Source organism: Equus caballus, chromosome 13, assembly GCF_041296265.1.
Source record: "Equus caballus isolate H_3958 breed thoroughbred chromosome 13, TB-T2T, whole genome shotgun sequence".
NCBI lineage: Eukaryota > Metazoa > Chordata > Mammalia > Perissodactyla > Equidae > Equus > Equus caballus.
The window spans coordinates 30,454,164-30,474,596 of NC_091696.1; the positions used below are offsets into that span (position 1 = coordinate 30,454,164).

Here is a 20,433-nt window from a genome sequence, read left to right on the forward strand (position 1 = left end):
GGAATGGTATATTATTGGAATGGTTTTAATTCAGGCAGTTTTCAACCTGCTATCTGTCAACCTGTTGGCAGAGATGAGCTCATGGATCCATACCGTCTCCTAGCCAAACTCCAGCATCTTAAGGTATAGGTTTGTGGCATCTGAGAGGGTCTACTTTTGCTTCTGAGGAGCCACCAGTGTCACTGCTGAGGTCTCCCCTCCGAGCTTTGGGGCCTTATGCCTATGGGGACATATCATACCCATTACTATCATATCACATATCATATCACACCCATTACTAGCCAGAGGCAGTGCAGTGGGCTTTGTGGAGCTTGCGTTTAAATCCCAGTCTGGCCACTTACTGGAGCCTCCTGAGGAAGTCACTTCACATCTCTGAGCCTCAGTTTCCTTATCTAAAAAAAGGGAATAATTGTCCCTGTCTCACAGGGCCTTTGTGAGGGTTGAAAACAATGCATACAAAGGAATTAGCACAATGCCTGGCACAGAATAAATGTCCAAAACTCAGGCTAGTATCAAGATCAGTTTGCCTCATGTACTCCTAAAATTCAACCCCCTTTTGCGTATTTCAGTATCCCTTTGAGTGTCCTAAAAATGTTTCATTATATTTAAATATAAAATTTTAATTAAGCAAAATTCAATTAATTTGGAGACTCTTTAGACGAACAGACTATAAATTCCTTAAAATGTTCAAAAGTAGATAAAGTAGAAAAGGACACCCACAGGATACAAAACAAGCTCCTTGTTTATGAAATGCTACAAATCTGACCAATACTTGGTAGACATGCAACAGTAGATATGCTTAAAATGCCAGAAAGATGGGGGACAATAAAGAATGATACACTTGGATAGATAGAAAAATTCTCAAAAGGGGGTTGAATTTTAGGTAAAAACTCGTCATGAAACAAATTGAGAGCTGTTTACCTCCTGCCAAACAGGGAGGGAGCAGAGGTGGCTACTGTGGGCTCTCTCCTGGCTAGAAGAGCTTAGAAACGCCAGGCACTGGCAGAGAGAGCTAAGGCCTGAAGGGGGCTTGTCCCAGCCGGTCCTCCACAGAGGCTGAGCCTAAAGCCAGGCTTTTTGACCCCAGGCCAGCCCCCTTGACATTGCCCTGTGCCCAGTCTTGGATTTCCATCTTTTTTCCAACTTGTTCCCCTTTCGCCAGCCCTCTTTCCAGAGAGGCCACCATCACCACCTCCAGCACTTTGACCCACCTTCCCACACCCCACCAGCCCAGTTACAAATGGTGATTTTTCTGTTTATTGCTCAAAAACAAAAATCCAGAAGCAAAGATGAAGAGATTGTGGGTTGAGGAGATGGCAGGAAGGGGATAGGGGCCTTGTCCCAGCTCTCTCCTTCATCCCTCTTCTTCTGACCCTCCAAGGCCCAGGGGTTAGGCCTGGGGCCAGAGCATCTGGGAAAGGCAGAGCCTTCATGGCCAAGGGAACACCAGAGCTCTTGGGTAGTCCTTGTAGGGTGCCCTGGGCTGGAGGGGCCCCAGGAGTTGCAGGGAGCTGAGTTCCCCTCCCAGGGTCCAAAAGCCACTAGGGTAGGGGGGCAGCTCCTTGTTTGGCAACTGAGAAGAGGAGGCTTTTGGGGGCAGGATGCTGGTTTATTTACTGTCCCCAGGGCCATCAAAGCCCTCTCGTGGGACCAGGAGACTATTTACACAGCAGGGAGGAAAGGAGCCAGAGACCAGGTCCTGTACTCCTCCTTGCCCAGAATGAGGAGGGGAGGGGCGTCCTCGGTCCTGCAGCCTTAGTTTTGGGGTTCAGATGGAAACTTCATACTCCCGTGTATCCTGGAGACAAGAGAGACAGGATCAGTTGCTGGAGTGGGATGGGGGTGGAGCAGGTATCAACAAAGAAGGGAAAAGACCCTGGGTTTTTAAAGTAACATTGATCGCTGGGGGTGTGGGGGCCACAGGGTGGGAATGGGGCTGAATCTGGCCAATGGATGTGTTTGGTTCATCCTACAGCATCTTAAAATCACATAAATATCTAAATTTCTGGATTGTCTTGAACAGGTGGAAGATCTGGCAATTGGGCCTGAGTTTCCACTAGGGTCTAGATGAGGCACAAGTTCTCCAATTAGCCACAGTTCTCAGTGAGCCTTATTGTTCACACCTGACTTGATTTCTTCATTTGCGTGGCCTTTGTAGGCAGCTGAATTTGAAATTCCCAAGACAGATATTACAGCGACCTCGAGAGAAGGTATGGAGCCCTAGGGGAGTGAGAGATGTGGCCCTCCGGGGCTAGGGAAGGGCTCACCCCAGCTTCATACAGTGGATTGCTGAAGTCTGACTCCACAGTGATGGGGCTGTAGGAATGGGAGCCCGAGAAGCCGAAGAGGGACTTTCCCTGAAGCCTGGGAAAGGGAGAAGATAGAGGGGCTTATCGAGAGGTGAGCCCCCAACCCCCCCTCACCCAGGCTTCTGTGCCAGGCAGGCAGGACATCTGCCCTGGCCAGCAGCTCCCTGAGTAGATACTTACTTGGTGTAGTATACATAAATGCCACTGCCGAGGACAATGACCAAGCCTAGGGGCAGCAGGATGGCCAAGGCGAGGTTCCCACCCTCCAGCTGCTGTGATGGGTCTGTGGTCTGGGTCACTGGGAGAGGAGGAGAGGCCAGTAAGCTAGGGCTGGGCCCAGCCCTGGGCTCTCCCAGCCTCCTGCCCTGGGCCCTGAACCCTGGGTCTCACCCCTCCGGGGCCTGGCCTCCTGCCCCCGGCCTCTGCCTTGCCCTCCCAACTCAGCCAGGCCTGGGTCTCCACCTGTGCCCTCACTGACCTTCCAGTTTTCGGTTGTCCAGGAGCTCCTCATAGGCCACTGCAGGGAGAGGAGGGGGAGGGGACGGGGTCTGAGCCAGGGAGGGAAGGAGGCTGGGTAGAGGGCCGGGAGCCCAAGTGGGGCTGGGCTGGACAGCCTGGTTCTCTCTGCCCTCTGTTCAACCTAAACTTTATTCTTCTCTTGGTGTGGGTGGGGGAGGAGTAGTCAGGGCAGGACCTTCTTCTTCTTCCTTCTCCAGTGCCCTAAAAGTTCAGGGCTCTGGGCAGTCTAAACCAACCATGTCTGTAGAAGTTGTCAAAAATAGGGAAACTAAGACCTATCCTGAGGGCAAGACACTTCTACACCAAAGCCCCTCTCCTACATCCCTTAAGATAATTCCATGACCTTGAACTTCCCCAGGACTTCTGGATGTACCTGTGAGGATGAAAGCCCACAGGAGGTGGGCTCCGCAAGGTTGCTATTGGTCTCGAATTTGCTACCTGACTTTCCCAGCCCTGTCACTCCCCGGACACGGCTGTGCCCCCTCCTGCCCTGTCTGCCCAGGCACCTTTGCAGAGTGGGGGCTGGCTGGTCCACTGTGAGGGGTGGCCGGGCACACAGGTGATGGTGACCTCGCCAATGAGCTCAAAGCCCTCGTAGCAGAAGAAGCGCAGAGACTCGCCCGCTTGGTAGTGATGCTTGTACAACGTCTGATAGCCATTCTCTGGCACCCCTGGGTTCAGGCACGGCTCATACTTCACTGCAGGGAACATGTCAGTCATGACGTGCCAGCTGCGCTGCTGAACAAGCCACCCAGCCACCCTTCCCAGGGTGTCCCCAGACTCACAGGCACACTTGGGGACCCGGTCACTCCACTTGGGTGTGCCTGTGTCCCGGCTGTAGCAGGTGAGTACAGCTGCCCCTTCCAGGCTGTACCCTGGCAGACAGCGGTACTGGACATGGGAGCCAACAGGAAAGCCAGCGTCCGAGGCAGTACGGTGCCCATTGGTGATCTCACCAGGGTCTGCACAAGTCATGACTGTTGGCAGGAGGACAAGGTCAGGGGGAGCTAGGGCCTTAAAAGATCTCCCAGGAGCTTAGGGCTAGTTCCTCTGAACAAACCCTCACCTCCCACTATTTCCTCAGAATGCAGAGTTGGAAAAACTTAAAATTCAACGCATTTTATATTTCAGGCTTCCAGAAAACAGAGTGACTGGGGCAACCGAGGCCCCCACCCTAGGGTGAAATTTGCAATATTTGACCACTGTACCAGAGCATATCAGTCATGCACAGTAGATCATCAGCGGAACAGCAGTGCCCTCTTCAGAGGGGCCTAGCCCTCCTGCTCCCTGCATTCCCAGCCCATTCTGCTCACTTACGTTGCCTGCTGGGCCCCTGCAGGCATTTGAGTTTACAACCTTGTTGTGGAAGAGTCACAATCATAGCCATTTCTTGTAGATAGTCCTGTGCAAGGCACTCTGCTTAATGTTTTACAAACACAATATCATATACCCTGATGATCTGGACAGGTCAACGTCACTGTCATCTCCCTTGGCACCCAGGGCTCAGGGCAGTCAAATGACTGGCCAGTGGTCACTCAGCCAGGGGAGCTGGAACTGCTCAGGGTCACAGCCATGGAGCACTGGGCTGAGACTCAGAGACTTGGGTCTCAGCTCAGCTTCAGGCTCAGTGTGCCACCTTGGGCGGGTTCCTTCCTGAGTCTTGGGCAGCTAGGCCAGGCCCTATCCCCTCTGGGCCCTGCCTCCATCTTTTCCTGTCCCTACCCCTGTCCTGTCTGGGTTCCAGACTGGACATCTTATGAATCTTTCCAGGGATGGGGAGCTGTGTCAACTAGAAAGTTTTCCTTGTGTCCAGCCCAAATCTGGCTTCCTGAAATTTATATATCCTAGTTGGTTCCACCACTGCCCCCAGGGGCCGGGTGGAAGACCTACAATCCCATATCCTTGTGGCAGGCTTCCCAAAATTTGGAGAAAGTGACAAGAAGCCACCCCTTTCTGCTCTTCTAAAAGATAAACACTCTCAGCTCCTTTAAATGTCACCTCCTCTGTGAAATCTCCTGCCCCATCCCTGCAACAATTAACCCAGCCCTCTTCCCACAGCCCTTCTTCGTACTCACAGCAACTCCTGCTTATTCCCTGTTTACATACACCAGGCACTGTGTGAAAAACTTTTCATTTGCTCTTCACTACCCCTTATTCCTACCAAGGCTCAGAGATGGTAAGCACCTTACCCGAATTCACCCAGAGGTTACCACTCTGTCAGTACCCTGAGTTGTTTAAGTATCTGTTCCCCTCCCAGAGGGGCTCCAACTCCTTCACATAACCCCACCCTCAACACAGCATGGGGCTTCAATGACTGCATTAAAATAAACCAAGTTCTCTCAGGAGTCTAGGCCCTAGCTAAGTAACTCCTGTAATGTCAAGGGTTGGGGACCGAGAGACTAGAGCAGGGCCTAAAACAGGGAGAGCAGAACCGAGATTGATGGCGCGGGGTCGCGGAGGGCTGGAACTCAGACGGGGCAGAGGCGGGGCCAGGAGACTATGGGGGCGGGGCCACGAGGAGGTGAGGCGGGACCCAGAAGAAACTTGCAGAACAGTGCAAGAGAGAGGGACCCAGCCCGGAGAAGATGAGAGGGGGTGCCCAGGGGAGACAGTTTCGAGGCACCGAGGAGCAGGGGAGTGGAACCCAAAGGGCATAGGGGAGGGGCCTGAAGAAGATCTAGGCAGGACCGAGAGCGAAGGGATGGAACCTGGACAGGGCAGGGGCGGGACAAGGGACGAAGGTGGGGCGCAGAGGGAATGGGCGGGGCCCAAGCTGGGCGGCGAACCCCCTGGGGCAGGGGACTGAGCGGAGCCCGGGCTCACTCTTTTGGCAGGCGGGCGGCGCGGCGCTCCAGGACAGGTCCCACTGGCAGGTGAGAATGTCGGAGCCCAGCAGCTCGTAGCCAGGCTCGCACTGGTAAGTAAGCACCGTGCCTCGGATCAGGTCCCCGTGGGAAGCTGTCCTCCAGCCCCATTCCGGAGGTGGCAGCTCGGGGCACGTGTCATTCCTCGGGACCTCTGCAGGGGAGAGACAGCGAGTTTGGAGGCTGTCCTGCGACTCAGGGCGCCCTCCCAGCCTCGAGGATCTCGCTCCTCCCGAGACTTCTGGCCTGCCGGACCCCTGCCCATCTCGGCACCCTAGACCTCCGTACCTTTGAAGTGCAACACGAAACCCTGGCCTAGGCCTGGGTTTGGGGGCCCGGGAGGAGCCTGGAACTGCAGCGTGAGGTCGGGCCCAGAGGAGAGGAGGCGGCGGCGCGGTTGAGGTCCCCGCAACTGGGCCAGGACTCGGGCGCTGGGCCCGTCCCCATCGAACAGCGTCAGCATGTCCCCTTCGCGCACATTCAAGCTGGAGGGAGTGGGACCTTATATGGGGGCTGGGCTACGATCGGCCCCTCCCATCCGGTTCTGCCCAATCCCTAACTCAGTTCATTAGTAACCCTACTTACTCCAGTCCGACCCCGCATTTCCCTACCCCAGGTCTGGTCCCGCCTCAGTTTTGACCAATTATAGGCTTTTCTATAATAGTCGCTCCAGGTTCCACTTATTCTGTGGCTCCTCCCAGTTCCTGCTGCCCAATCCCCACCTCTGTTCATTACTAACTCTCCCACTCTCCAGTCCCTCCTCCATCACCAAGTGACCACAGCCTAGCTCGACTCCAGCTCTGACCAATCACAGACCAGGCTCATTACCACCCCGCCCAACTCTAGGCCCTGCCTGGGTACCTGCTTCTGGTTCTGTCCAGTCACATGACCACCTCATACCAAGTCAGCTCACTGGATTTTCCCTACACCTGCTGGTGATGATTCAACATCTTGGGCCTGGGTCCCTGGAAATCGGTCCAACGGCGGTCTCAGACACAGCCAAAGTGAGGGACACCAAGGCCAGAGCCCCTTTTTCACAATAGTCCCTGAGGAAGGCTGCATTACCCCATTTACTTGTCCAATGTCACTTGCCTAGTAAGTGATTTATACCTAGGTCTACCTGACAACCCACACCCCTATCCTGAACCCTTAGTCGCCTCTTTCATCAGACCACATATTCACCGAATATTGTGTAGACCTGCAAGCCAGCCAGGCTCAGAATGCAGGTTAGTACATTGTCATACCATACTTCGCTGAGCCCACACCCACCGTACCCTCTGCAGCACCAAAACGTACATCTCTACTTGGAGCAAGATGCGCTTCTCTTCCTGGACGTGCAGGCCCCACACGCAGTCCTGGCCGGGGCTATAGCTCTGGGGCCAGTCTGGAGAGAGGACCACACCAGCTGGTTCTGACAGCTCCCCTCCACACATGGCTAGGGTAGAAGCAGTGTCAGATTCAGGACCCAGGTGGGCATGCAGTCTCCATTTCACCACAATCCTCACCCCTCCCAACTGTGTGCACCAGACTGCCTCACGGGTTTCCTGTTATCTATTACCCACCTGCTTCCTGCCACATCCAGTCCTGTTGTGCCCAATCCCCAGCCCTGCTCTTAATTAATTCTGCCCACCCTCCCAACCTACCATCAAGGCCCAATCCACGACTTAGCCCAACTCTAATTCTAGCTCTCCAAGACATTTGAGTTGTGACCTTGAATTCTGTAACAAGCCCACCAATTATTTAGCCAAGAAAAAGTGCGTCTCTGAAAGGGACAGGGATTTACCCAAGGCCTGGGTTTATTACATTTGAATATACAGGTCTCCTTCCTGAATGGCCTTCCTAGGATCCCCGGCTCAGGGGTAGTCTGTAGACTGAAAGACTTCCTGTGGATGTGGAGGGCTCACCCTTGCAGGCTGGCTCTGTGTCATTCCAGTGAGGTTCTGTGGGATCCACACATTCGATGGCATTGGGGGGGCCCGGGGGCTCCAGGGCATATCCTGGGAGGCACGAGAAGGTGGCCAGCGCCCCTGGGCGGTACTCGGGGTCCGTGGTGGTGACATTGCCATGTGCCAGGAAGGGGGCGAAGCAGCGATCTTCCTCAAAGGCTAGAGAGGAGTCAGTCCCAGAAATTAAACATTAGGACGGTCCTCAGGGGATCTCAAACTGGAGAACTTGGGCTGAATTCAAGTGTTGTTTGGCCACTCAGTGGGCTGTTTAAAATAGAATGCCCTTGGGCTTAGCTTTCACTCTTCAGTTTCCCCAAAACCCTAACGGTCCTCATTCATATATTTGTTACCTCCCCAGTCTCTGGAGGGAAATCCTAGGCTAGTCAAATCCCAGCCACCATTCCACAGATGAGGAAACTGAGGTCCACAGACACAAAGCCACTTGCCCAATGTCACACAGTAGGGCAATGGCAGAGCCAGGTCTCAAACCCAGATTGCTTGATTCCAAGCCAGAGACACTTGGCTCTGGAAACTGCAAAGAAGTGGGGGAAAACAGGTGCCTTTGCAGAACTGGCTCATGTAGGTATGTTCTCTCCTCAAAAATCACCATTGGATTCTGATTATCCCTGATCATCCATGCTGTGGCCAGAATCCAAAAGTGCAGCTAACACAAAAGCTACTCAGTTTTGACTTTGGACTAAGTCAGCAAAAATGAACATTTATAGAGCATTTTAGTTTTTGCCCTTTTGCTCATATCTTAGCTGCAAAACTATCTTCAAGGTAAGACTTATGTGCAGATGAGGAATCTGAAGCTCGTGGAGCAGCAGTGGCCCGCAACTATGGAGGCAGGCTTCAAACCTATCAGTTCTCTGTGCAGTCACAGAATCTAACATGCAATTTATTTTTCAGATTCACTGTTCTATTTCAGTTACTTAACCTGATAAGATATCATATCCAAATCCTATGCATCTGTCAGGGCCCAGTGCCAATTCCATTTCTCCCATGATTTATACCAGAAACGAGGCCCTCTCACCTCTGAGCATTTCACTTTCTTTGCCTCTTCCTAGCTACTGTTTGCACAAATCCTCTGCTCCAGCCACACTGAAAAGCCCTTTCCAAAACATACCAGGCATTACTCTACCTCTTTACCTTTGCTCACACAGTTCCTTTCACCTGAGATGCTTGTTCCCAATCTCCTTCTTTTAAAATCCTCTCTATCCTGTAAGGCCCCGCTCAAACGCCTCTTCTCCTGTGATCACTGACCTCCTTCCTTCCACCTGTCCAGCATCCAGTCCCCCATCTTCTGGTAACAGCACCTCTATTTTCATTTTAGGAAACATACCTCCCCTACTTCCAGCCCGTGAAATTCAGTTGGGGCCAATCAGGGATGACCACATGATGTGGATCTGCCGATCATAATACCACCTGCCCCTAGCTACACATATTGGTTCAGGCATAGGCACAAGGTCTAAGCCAGGGCAGTGAGAGCCTTTCCTGGCATTTTTGCTGAAGCTCTCAGGAAAGAAGCATGCCTTCTCTTTCTCTGATGGAATTACTAAGCTGGTGGTATGTCGGTCTAGAACTGGTAGGTCGACTACAGATGGAGAGCCTGCCTGAGAATGAAGTCAACAGAGAGGAAAGAACTGAGAGATTGAGGTAACTGGTCTCCTGACTGTGTACCTGGATCCAGCCATACATGACGCTTACATAGAAAAGTGCCCTCAGGGAATCAGAAGGGGTCCATATGAAGGAATCCTTATAGTTTTGGGGTGGGAAGGCAAGTCAGGTTTCAGGGATCCCAACACAGAGATGAGCAGGGATGGAATATATACTTGTGGCCATGCCTATGGAGTCAAGAAGAGGGGAGGTTGCAGGAATTGAGGCCTGGGGGTAGGTGGGGGCAGTTACCTTCAAATCGGAGGCTTAGCAGCAGGGGATTGGCAGGTGTCTCTGAGAGCAGCTCCACATAGAGGGACTGGGCGTCACTGATAAGACCCCGCTCTGGGACATCATCCATATCTGAGTCATAGATCACCGGTGATAGGGGACTGCCCCCTGAGCGCACCATCAGCCTGGGATGGACAGAAGGGTGGCCAGGGGCTCAATTTCCCCTCAGAAGCTGCCTCACCTCTTGCCTGCTCACCTAACTTATTTTTATAGCTATTATTATCAAACATTAACTATATGCCATGTACTCTTCTAAGCCTTTACACATTTTATCTCATTTAATTCTGACAAGAACCCTTGAGTCAGATACCGTTTTTATCACTCTTTTTATAGATGAGGAAATTGAGGCACAGAAGGATTAAAGAACCTGTCCAAGATCACAGCAGAGCTGGGGCACCGGTTGGTTAGATAAAGAATGTAATAATGAGGATGACAATGGCAAACACATTTATAGTGCTTACTGTGAGCTAGGCACCATTCTAAACACATATCTTAATGCACTTAACCTCACAGAAACCTTAAGAGGAAGGTACTATTATCTCCATTCTACAGACCAGGAAACTGAGGCACAGAGAGGTTAAGTGATTGCTCTAAGTTTGCACAACTGTGCTGCCTAAGAAAGGGGAAGGACTATCTGCATTTAACACATTTCCCAACTGGGATCAACCCCAGGTCTGTCTGACTCCCCTCTGACTCCTCACTGCAGTCTCCCTATTTCTTTGAGGTGGGGACCTCAGGGGCCCAGATCCTCACCGATCATTGTCCTCATCCAGAGACACTCTCTCAAAATGCAGGTGCAGCCGGCGTCCCTCAGCTGCTTCAATGACCCAGCGGCAGGTGAGGTTGGGCCCTGCAGCTCCCCCAGGCTCAGGGGACACAATGCGGCCCAGTGTAGCATTGTGGATGGTGCCACCACAGGATGCTGTGGGCAGAGGGAGGGCAGGTTAAGGGGACTTGTCCTCCTTCCATCTTGAGAGCTGTTCCATTCACACCTCTGGCTGGGACCTGTCCTTGGGATGGCCTCTGCCCTATGAGCTCACTTTAGAGGACAGGACCTTTTCCAGGCCACCACCCAGGTGGAGAACCAGCCCTGGAATAGGGAAACCCCCAGGATGGACATCCCCCAGGATGGAGACTCCATTAAAATGAAGATTCCACAGATGTGGGCATCCTGGGATGGGGAGTTATGAGGATCCCCAAAACTGAAGCCCTCAGATGGAAAACCTTCAAGATGGGGATCCCCAGGATGAGGACTCTCCAGGATAGGGACCCTCCAGATATGAACCCCAAGAATGGTTTTCTCTAGGATGAGGAGTCTCTGAAAGAAAGGATCTCCAGAATGGTGACTCATGACATGGAAACCCTCCAGGTGAGACTTCCCAGAGGGAGACCCCCCAAGGATAGAAACCCTCAGAGTAAAGAGCTCCAGATGGAGTCCCCAGCATAGGGACACTTGAGGGTAAAAACTCCTTCAAGATGGGTGGTCCCCAAAGATGGTGACCCCCAAAGATTGGGCCCTCCCAATGGTGCCCCTAGGACAGAAGCCCCCACCTGTGGTGGCAGGATACTCACCCATGCAGCTGGGGGGCTCCCCGCTCCAGGAGGGCCGGGTACCATTGAGGCAGATGAGGGTGTCCTCGCCCTGCAGCTGGTAGCCTGAATCACAGTGGAAGGTGGCGGTGCCCCCAGGGTGCAGGTCTGTCACGCTCACATCTCCATGGGCCAGCCGGGGAGGGAAGCCGCAGCTCAGGAGGTAGGCTGGATCAGGCAGAGCAGGGAGAAGGAGGACTCACTTTCTCATGCCACCCTCTCTCACCAGTCCTCCAGTACTTCCTCTTCTCTTTCCAGGTCCCTCTGGGGACACAAATTGGCTACAACCTGGAGTCTTCACATGGGCACACTGTCTCATGAAGAGGTCATTTCAACATGCTCTATCAACCCTAATCTGTGTAATCCACTCACTTTGGCCCCCATTTTATAGATGAAGTAGCTGAGACTCAAAGAAACTCTGGACCCTAGCATTCATTTGCTGTGCGACCTCAGGCAAATCAATTGACCACTCTGAACCCCATCCAGCTCTAATAATAACAAATAGTATTTGCAAAGCCTGTTTGGCTTTCAAAGTGAGCCCACATAGTGCTTTTGAAGTAGTCAGAGAAAGACTGTGACTCATATTCCAGATGTGGAAATTGAGGCTCCAAGTGCCTCACAGCATTTTCTCCCCTTAATACACACAGGCTTTCTTCCACTGAGGTGCACTGTGGTATTATAGCCTCAGCTTTCGTCCAGAGGAGCCACATGAAACTCCTTTAGGAACTTTGACTATTTTGTCATTAAAGACCCTAATACCCGGTGCCCCCTAAATGAATCCCCTAGTGAAAGTGAAATGCTAGAGAAAGCTTTGCTTCCTTAAGGAAATGGTTTGTCTTCTCCTTTCTTGCAGTGAGAACTGTACAGCGGCCGGCCCCATGGCTGAGTGGTTGAGTTCGCACACTCTGCTTTGGCGGCCCAGGGTTTCACGGGTTCAGATCCTGGGCATGGACATGGCACCACTCATCAGGCCACACTGAGGCAGCATCCCACATGCCACAATTAGAAGGATCCACAACTAAAATGTACAACTATGTACTGGGGGGCTTCAGGGAGAAGAAGGAAAAGTAAAAGAGTGGCATGTTAGCTCAAATGCCAATCTTTAAAAAAACAAACAGGGGCCGGCCCGGTGGCGCAGCGATTAAGTGGGCACATTCCGCTTCGGCGGCCTGGGGATTGCCGGTTCTGATTCTGGGTGTGGGCATGGCACTGCTTGGCAAGCCATGCTGTGGTAGGTGTCCTACTTATAAAGGAGACGAAGATGGGCACGGATGTTAGCTCAGGGCCAGTCACCCTCAGTAAAAAGAGGAGGATTGGAAGCAGTTAGCTCAGGGCTAATCTTCCTCAAAACAAACAAACAAACAAACAAACAAAAAAACCCTGTATAATCTCTCTTTTTGTACTGGCTGATAGAAAGCTCAGAAGCAGATTGAGGCCTGTCCCTAGCAACAATGGCTTGTCCATCCACGTTCTATTTTTTCAATTTTAATAAGCATTACCTGGTGCCAATTTTTTTCTTATTCTATTTTATTTTATTGCTTGCATTCTGTTTTGAAAGTCTCCTGAAGTTCTTATGGAATCGTATGGGACAAAATAAATAAATAGAAAGTGACTTGTTAGTAAATTATGACTCTGAACTTGATCCTGACAGAGCTCTGTGTGTTTGTTTCAGATCGAGCAGAGCTCATCAAGAAGGGCTTCCTGGAGAAGGTGCACGAAAGCTGGGTCTTGTAGAAGGGGCAGGCTCTGGTTAGCAGAGGGTTTCGGAGGTACCAGCTTGCCTAGGTCTTTGCTTTTTCTGACTCCAGCCCTGAGTGATTCTCTAAGACACCTGGTTCTCTCCCTATTTCACAATTCAACAAGCATTTCTTTGGCTGGGTCCTGGGGACAGAGAGATGAAAAAGCCCTAGGCCTTGCCCTTTAGGAGTCTCCATCTACTGAGATAGACACAAAAGCAACCTTCTAGAACATAGTGATTTGAATAAATATTAGCCTCTGTGATAGGTCTGCACAACCAACAGGAGCAATTCCGAATACTTTAGATTGACGTTCAAGCCCCTTCCACAGCTGGGTCCAGCCTAGCACATACAGCGTTAGTTCTCACCACCCATATATTTTACAAGACGTAGTTTTATGACTCCTTACTATCCCACTTTTATATTTTTTCACACCATTTCCCCTACCTGCGAGGCCCTCGTCTCACTCTTTCTCATCTTTCAAGGAGTAACTTAAGTATCACCTCTTCCAGGAAGTCTTAATTGCTTCCTTGCCCATACATGATCTGCGTGTATAATTTTATCATCATGTTAACCGCTATTGCCATTATGAAACTGAACCAAGCTTTATTTATTTTTGTCTCCTAAAACCCTAGTCTAGCTGATTGATTGATGCAGCCAGGAGGCAGTGTGGAACAGTGGAAAGAGCACTCCATCTGGAGATGGGCAGACCTGAGTTCCATTTCTAGCTCCACAACTTATTAGCTGTATGACCTTGAGCAGGTGACTTCACCACCAGGGCCTCTTACCTGCAAATGGCAATAATAAATCCTATCATTGAACTTTGGCCTTAAAGTTAAACAAAAGAAACACACAAAGCACCCGGCACGTGAAAAGTGCTCAGAAAGTGTTAATCACCTGCCCCTTGGCCTCAGTTAATGAATGCCTGAGAGTCAGGGACTCAGGGATCTGACTTCTGACGCTGCAATGAATTTGCAGGTGGCTGAGCAATCCATATAACCTTTGAGTCTTTTTGTCCTCTCAGAGATGGAGTTGACAATGGCCACCCCCCAGGTTGCTGTGAGAAGCAAATGAAACAGTTGGTGAAATGGTTTTGTAAATGGGAACATTTGCTGGACTCGAGGTGAGGGGTAATGGAACCTTTGGCCTTTCAGAGAAGCTAATGAGGCCACTCTGGACAAGAGGACCCAGCTAGTGCAGATTGGGAAGGGCTTAAACAGGGCCTTAGACCCAAAGGTACCTGGAGAAGCCACAAAGCAGGGAAGACTGAGGCAGGTAATGAAGGCCAATTTATGCAACAGCCCTGCTTTCCCAAATGTTCCACTTAGCCTAAAGAGTCCTATTTTCAATGCCCTAGGGAAGTGGCTGCTTAAAGGAGCCATTTTCTAATGTCTGAAGTCCAGCCCTGGGCCCTGGGCCCTCAAGGCATGCCTTTGCTCCTCCACAACGAGGCCCTGACCACCACCATGTCCCCTAGCTCAACATCTTTCCATGAATTGGCCTGGTGCTGGGCACCTCCACCTTGCACACCTGAGCCCCGGGGCAAGTCCGGAGAGGGGGCCTCAGGAGAGGCTGGGGAGGGTGTGAGGAAGAGATTTGGGTTGTGTGTGTTCTAGACAAGGTCCACAAGGGATCTGGGCTCAGCAGAGCTCACAAGGGGGCAGGCAAGGCCATGAGGCGATGTGAAGGAACATTGGCCCAACACAGGTCCCTCTCTGTTTCGGAGGAGCATAGGAAGGGACTTTGGAGGTGGCAGCAGTGTCTGGAATGGGACAGTGGACTGGGCCCCTTGCCTCTTGCACACACGGATGCTAGAACATACACTTGCACTGTGGGAAGGTTCCCGCACACACAGGTGAGTATGGATGGATGCGTGTGTGCAGGTTGGCTGTGGGTGGATGCTCATGAATGCAGTTGTGCGTGGATTCCTCCCCAATTCTCGGCCCCCAGAAGTCAGCAGGATCTTTCTAGGTCACAAATCTGAGGCTGTTGCTATCTTGCTTAAAACATTTCAAAATGTCTTCCCCTCCCCTGCAGGGTAAAGTAGTCTGAACTCCTTACTGAAGCTGATAAGGCCCTTGATGATCTGAATCCAACCTACCTCGCAGTTTGGTCTCTTAGCCTACTTCTCCCTTCCACTTTCTGTGTTTTGACTGTCATTTTTGAGCTCTCACTGTGTACCAGACATTATTTTAAGCACTTGATGTGTACTAACTCATTTGATCTTCCTAATAATACCATGAAGTAAGTATTATGATCCCCATTTTTCAGATGAGACAATGAGGCACAGGAAGGTTAAGTAGCTTGTCCCAGGTCACAGAGCTATGACAATTCTACCTTCCATGCTGAATTTCTTCAACTCCTCAAGGGAGTCATGGTTTTTTTCCCCCTCCCAGTCTTGGAGTGTACTTTTCTATCCATCTAGACATCTGCCTTCCTCTTTCTCTTCCTCCTGCCTTCCCTTAGCTAACTCATCTTTTAGGTCTCAGCTTAGTCATCACCTCCTCCAAGAAAGTGTCCCTACATTCCTTAGGGGAAATTTAGGTCCCTTTGATATTTGCTCCCTCTTGCCTGTGTTTCCTCTGTCATAGGGATATAGGTCTTTATCTCACTGAATTGTAATCATCCTGATTACATGTCCGTCTTGCTACCTAGATTCTGAGTTCCTTGAAGTCAGATTTGTATCTGGCTTGTTCATTCCTCTCCCCAAGGCTAACACAGGGCTGGTATGAAATGCGCACTTGATAAACATTTATTGAGTGAATGGGTGAATTGCTACTTGGATGTGTGCACACCCAGACACAGGTCTGTGAGTGTGTAAAATAAGTGCGTATAGGTCTCCTTTAAGGGTTTTGTCCCTTGGGGTCCTAGTCAGGAGGAAAACCCCACAACATTTCGCTGTGGTTGGAAGGCTCCTGGAGATATCCCCTGTGCCCAATGTGACCCATATCCTTCCACCAGCACCCCGGACTCCTCACCCTGATAGTGGATCCTGAAGCCACCGCCCCTTGGGACCCGTGGGCTTTGGAAGTGCAGGAGCAGCCGGTTGGTTGGACTCCGAAGAACCTGCCCTTCTCCAAGCATGGAGGAGTTGGCCAGGAGTCGGGGGGCCAGGCCTGGGGACCCTCCACCAGCCAGCACCAGGAGTTCTTCCTCTCGAGACAGGTTCAGTGTCTGCACCTAAAGAAGCCAGACCCAGACCCACCAGAACAAGTCAGCTGGGGTGGGTGACCCTGTAAGCTCCCTGCCCTTGCCATCCTTTTCCCTGTAGATGGCAGCCCAAATGCCACACTGATGCTGGGCAAGTTGTAGAACTCTAGGAGAGTCTTTGAGATCCCTAGAAAACAGGCCCATCTGAGTCAGAAAACAGGTTCTCTGGCTCCCAGGCCAAACCTGTGCACACCCCTGGGCCCCGAGGAAAGGGCTTGGAGGTTTCACAATCATATGCTTAGGTCCAGTTACCTGGATCTCAATGCCATAGCCGGGGTAGACATGGATGCTGTATGTGCAGTCCAGGAGCCCCAAGGTGTGGCTGGCCGTGCTCCCTAAATCTGGAGACTCCACATGCCCTTCGCCTTCGGAGATGTTGTTATTACACAGAACTAAAGAGATATAAATGGCTGCGGTTGAGAGAATCCCTGTGTTCTTGCCCTCCCTGCCGAGCAACTCTTGGGTCCTCATCTGTCTTCTCCCCAGCACCCCTCACCATCTTTATCCAATGTTCCCTCTCCCACCTGTGCCCAGAACTCCCTTCCCCAACTATAATATAGATAAAACACATAGAACAGTGCTGGTACATAGTAAGGGTATATAAATACTAGCCTTTATTATTATTAAGCAGAAGCCCCTCTCCTATCTGTACCCAGACCCCTTTTTCCACACGTTCCCAGCAGCCTCTCCCACATCTGTGTTCTTGCACACTACCCCATCCGCTTCCAATCCCCTCACCTGGGCTGGTCACTGTGGTGGTCACAGTTGTCGTGGTGATGATGGTGGTCGTGGTCTCCTCCTCTCCTCCCTCAGGCCCGAGGGGCGGGCCTGGGGAGGCGGGGCCGAGAAGGGGCGGGACCGTAGTTCCTGGGGGCGGGGTCAGCAGCTCTGGTGCGGTGGGGCTTGCCCCCCTGCCCCCCTTAGGGGTTACGGCTGTTGTCAGAGGCCCTGTCCCTGGCTCAGTGGCCCGCGGCAGGGAGGGTGCTGCAAGAGTCTGGCCAGCTGGAGGAGTGGCTAGTGTGGGGTCTGGATCAGATCCTGGGACAGTGCAAGGGAAGTAAGGGCACAGAAGGAGCAAATTGATGGGCCTTAGGTGGGGAGAAGGGCTGAAGGAAACTGGGAGTTCCCCACTGAGCCCAAAAGATTTCCCCAACAAGGTGAAGATCCCCCACCTCTCCCTTCCCCATCCAAACTCCCCACCTCCTCCCAAGGCTTCCACAGTCTGCACCCCTCCTCCCTTTTCTTCCCCTCTTCCCCTCTCCACCTCTCTACCCAGGCCATTCCACTCTGACAGTCTCCTTGAGCCTCTCTCTCTGCGTCTCCATTCAGATCTGGCTCCCTCTCCTGGTTACCCCTTTCTCTCTGTTTTGCTCTCTCCAGAACTCCCTATCTCTGTTTAGTATTCTTATCGCTCTCTGATTTTATGATTCTGGATCTACTAGTCTCTGCATTTCTCTTTCTTTCTGTGTCTCCCACCATTTCTCTGATTCTGGTTCTCTGAGTTTTCATCTTTCTTTCTCTCTGATTGTCTGTTTTTCTGTGTGACTCTGTCTCTTGATCATTCTTTCTCAATTTCTCTGCTTCTCTGACTGTCTGTGCCCAGTTTTGACTCTGTCTAACCATCTCTGTCTGTCTCTCTCTGAATTTCACTGGCCTGGCTCCCCATCTCCCAGAGTTAATGTCCCTCCCTCTGCCTCTATGTCACTCCTGCCACTCTGGGGGCCTCACCCGGCAGGTAGCCCATCTCTGGGCCCTTCCTCAGCAGGGCCCCATGGAGCAGCTCGGCCAAGGCCTCAGAGGCTACTGTAGGGGTCTCACTTCCAGGCTCTGGCAGTGCCTCCTCCTCTTTCAGGGGCAGACCTAGAAGATGAAGTTGTGTGAGCCCTTCCACTGCTCCAGACTCCTGCTTTCTCCAGAAAGATCTTTTCCAGAGTTGTTGCTCCCTCCTCAGTCAGCTGGGCCTGCAGGAGCTCAGAGGGTCCCAGGCTGGGCTGAGAGCCAAGATTGGAGGAGGGGCTCCCAGCTGCTCCTCACACTCCTACACTTTCCTCTCATCCTTTTTCCCCAGGCCGTATCGGCCTTCAGTGAGCACGTTGGCTCTTGTGAACCCTGGACAGCGCCAGCAGGGCAGAGAAAGGGCAATGGTACTGCCTTCATTTTCATCTCGGTGGTGCTCTCCCCACAACCCTGGGGTTCTCCGAATGGTCTGGCAGCACCTCCCAGCCCTTGCTTCTGCAGTGCCCAGCTTTTTCTCTGGGTTTCTGTCTCTGCAGTGTGTTGTTCTCTCCCTCCCTCCCTCCCTCCCTCTCTCTCTCTCTCTCTCTGTCTCTCTCTCTCTCCTTCTCTGCAGTCTCTGTCCCCTTCCCTGGAGTCTGGCTGGGGGTCAGAGTGGGAGACTAAATATCTGGTCTCTGAGCATTGCTTCTGTTCATCTGTCTTTGTCCATATGTCCAAGAGCATTTGTATGTGCAGTGACTGGCATCTCTCCCAGCACCTCCATCTCCCACCCAGGTACGGTGCGTGCTTCTGCCACCTCCGCAGACATCTCCCCCACCCCCGACTTCCCCAGCCCTTCTTCCTGGATTTAACCCCTGAGATGCTGCTAAAAGTTCCCCCCATTCATTTCCCCCCCTCCTCAATATGGGGGATTAGGGGCTCCAGGTACAAGCTGGAAAGCCCTGGCTTACCCCTTCCTGGAAAACTGTGCCCCTTCCCTACCCCAGGAGCTCCAAAAACCCGGGATCTTCCTAGAAAGGAGGGTAGAAGACCCTGCTGGGGGCCTTCCTGAGGCCCACCCCATGCTCCCATGTTCTTACCCTGAGTCCAGGGACAGCTCAGCAGAATTAGGAACAGCAGCTGGGGAGGCGGCGGGTGCTGTGCCCTGGGAGTCCCCATGGCGACTCACACGGATTTCTCTCCTCTGCGCCTCTCCTAAATAATCTAGTTGTCACCTTTCCTCCGTCTCCTTTTAGCTTTCCCTTTAATTTTTTTTTCCTGCTAGTAGTTAATAAGGAAGACAATTTCTCTGCTCCTTGGGAGGGAGGGGCAGAATTGGGCTGGGGGTCGCCCAGAGTCCACCCCTTTGCCCAGTCCTCTCTGTCCTCTGCTCTCCTGTCTGAGGGAGAGGGGGCGCGGCTCCGGCTGCAGGGGGTGGGGCCGAGAAAGCCGAAGGGGCTGGATCGCCTGGGTTACCCTCTTGCTCCGGCCCCTGGGTCCACCAGGCTGGCTGGACCCCAAGCTGGGGGTGTGGGGAGAGGCAAGATAGCTTCCGGGGGCCTGGGGTGGAATCGAGGATCAAGAGGGTCCCTATCGTGTTCTGGTGGGGCTTGGCGGGGAGGGGAGGGGGTTGTGGAACCTGGAGAGCTGAAGCTCGGGCACTGGAGCTGCGGGAGGGAGAAGCTGAGAAAGGTGTCGAGCCCACGTCAGATCCTGGGGACGGGCGAAGGGAGGGGCCTGGAATTTATTTGGGGCGGAGGGGGGGAAGGAGGAGGAGGAAGTGCAGATGGAGGAAGGAGGGACCAAAGGAGCCAGGACGGTAATCCTCACTCCCGCGGCCCCTAGGGGAGGCAAAGGAAACTCTGGTCCCAGCAGTAATTACGCCCCTCTCCCCCAGCCATTCCAGCACATCTGGAATCTGAATTTCCTCTTCCCAGGGTGATGAGGGGCGGCACAGCTGGACTCGCGCCTGCTCAGTCCCCTGTATACCCTCTGCCCACATCCAGACCAGCCATGGGACTTCCCTCTTCCTTTTACAGAAGCTCATGTGGAATGGGCTTTCCCCTCCTCCAGGAGAATGGCAAGTTTCCACGTTCGTGAGAAGTCTAAGAGGTGACTGGCCTGAATCTGGGGAGGGGAGACCTCTCCTCTTACATACAACGTGAACCCGGCCAGCTGCCAGGCGGCTTCAAATTTTATTTTTTCTCCTGGCCTCTCTCACAACGCCTCTGGAGCGCCCTTTTCAGCACCACCAGCGAGAGGACAGCTCTCCTCGGCCCCTCCTGAGCGGGCCGGTTCCGGCGCCGCGCGCGATTGGCTGAAGCCGCCTTCGCCATCAATCAGGCTCCAGCCGGAGGCTGGCTCGGCGAAGGCGAAGGGGGAGTCATAGGCCAACTGGTCGAGGGACTGGCAGACCGACCCACAGGCTGCGGCATCCCTGTCCGCAGTCCACGAACGCGGGCCTTGTCCGTCAGTCGGCGCGCTCACCCCGCCCCTTGACTTGCCTCGCCTCTCCCTCAGGCCCTGCCCCTTCTTTTCGCATTGCGGGGAGGCTGGAGGTTGGCTCGGTGCCCCCCGCACCCCACGTGGCGCCCCG

The 20,433-nt window shown here is 52.7% G+C and overlaps 1 protein-coding gene across 4 annotated transcripts; it reads right to left on the reverse strand.

The window, feature by feature from the left end:
- Positions 1–1,239: 1,239 nt before the first annotated feature.
- SEZ6L2 (seizure related 6 homolog like 2) lies at positions 1,240–19,661 on the reverse strand. Of its 4 annotated transcripts, none has more exons than XM_023616008.2 (18): positions 18,938–19,661; positions 17,850–17,981; positions 16,860–17,159; positions 16,374–16,513; positions 15,890–16,091; positions 11,158–11,343; positions 10,339–10,507; positions 9,547–9,710; positions 7,597–7,797; positions 6,989–7,127; positions 5,981–6,177; positions 5,652–5,846; positions 3,614–3,805; positions 3,335–3,526; positions 2,788–2,826; positions 2,490–2,607; positions 2,268–2,364; positions 1,240–1,798 (listed from the first exon to the last, which is right to left on the reverse strand). In XM_023616008.2, the coding sequence occupies exons 1-18, from the start codon at positions 19,014–19,016 to the stop codon at positions 1,769–1,771; spliced, it is 2,772 nt and encodes a 923-aa protein (XP_023471776.1). In that variant the 5' UTR covers positions 19,017–19,661; the 3' UTR covers positions 1,240–1,768. The 4 variants fall into 4 exon arrangements, with proteins under 4 accessions (XP_023471776.1, XP_023471777.1, XP_023471778.1 ...); XM_023616009.2 differs by having other exon boundaries at positions 2,268–2,389; positions 18,938–19,562; XM_023616010.2 differs by lacking the exon at positions 2,788–2,826.
- Between the last annotated feature and the right edge of the window lie 772 nt (positions 19,662–20,433).

What these genes read in the sequence shown, in the direction of transcription:
- SEZ6L2 (XM_023616008.2), bottom strand. Translation starts at nt 19,016, where the DNA reads ATGGGGACTCCCAGGGCACAGCACCCGCCGCCTCCCCAGCTGCTGTTC. An exon ending in ATCTTGCTCCAAGTAGAGAT is followed by an intron (nt 6,178 to 6,988) that starts GTACGTTTTGGT and finishes CACTCCCTCCAG; the next exon opens with CTTGAATGTGCGCGAAGGGG. An exon ending in CCGGGTCCCCAAGTGTGCCT is followed by an intron (nt 3,527 to 3,613) that starts GTGAGTCTGGGG and finishes TGTTCCCTGCAG; the next exon opens with TGAAGTATGAGCCGTGCCTG.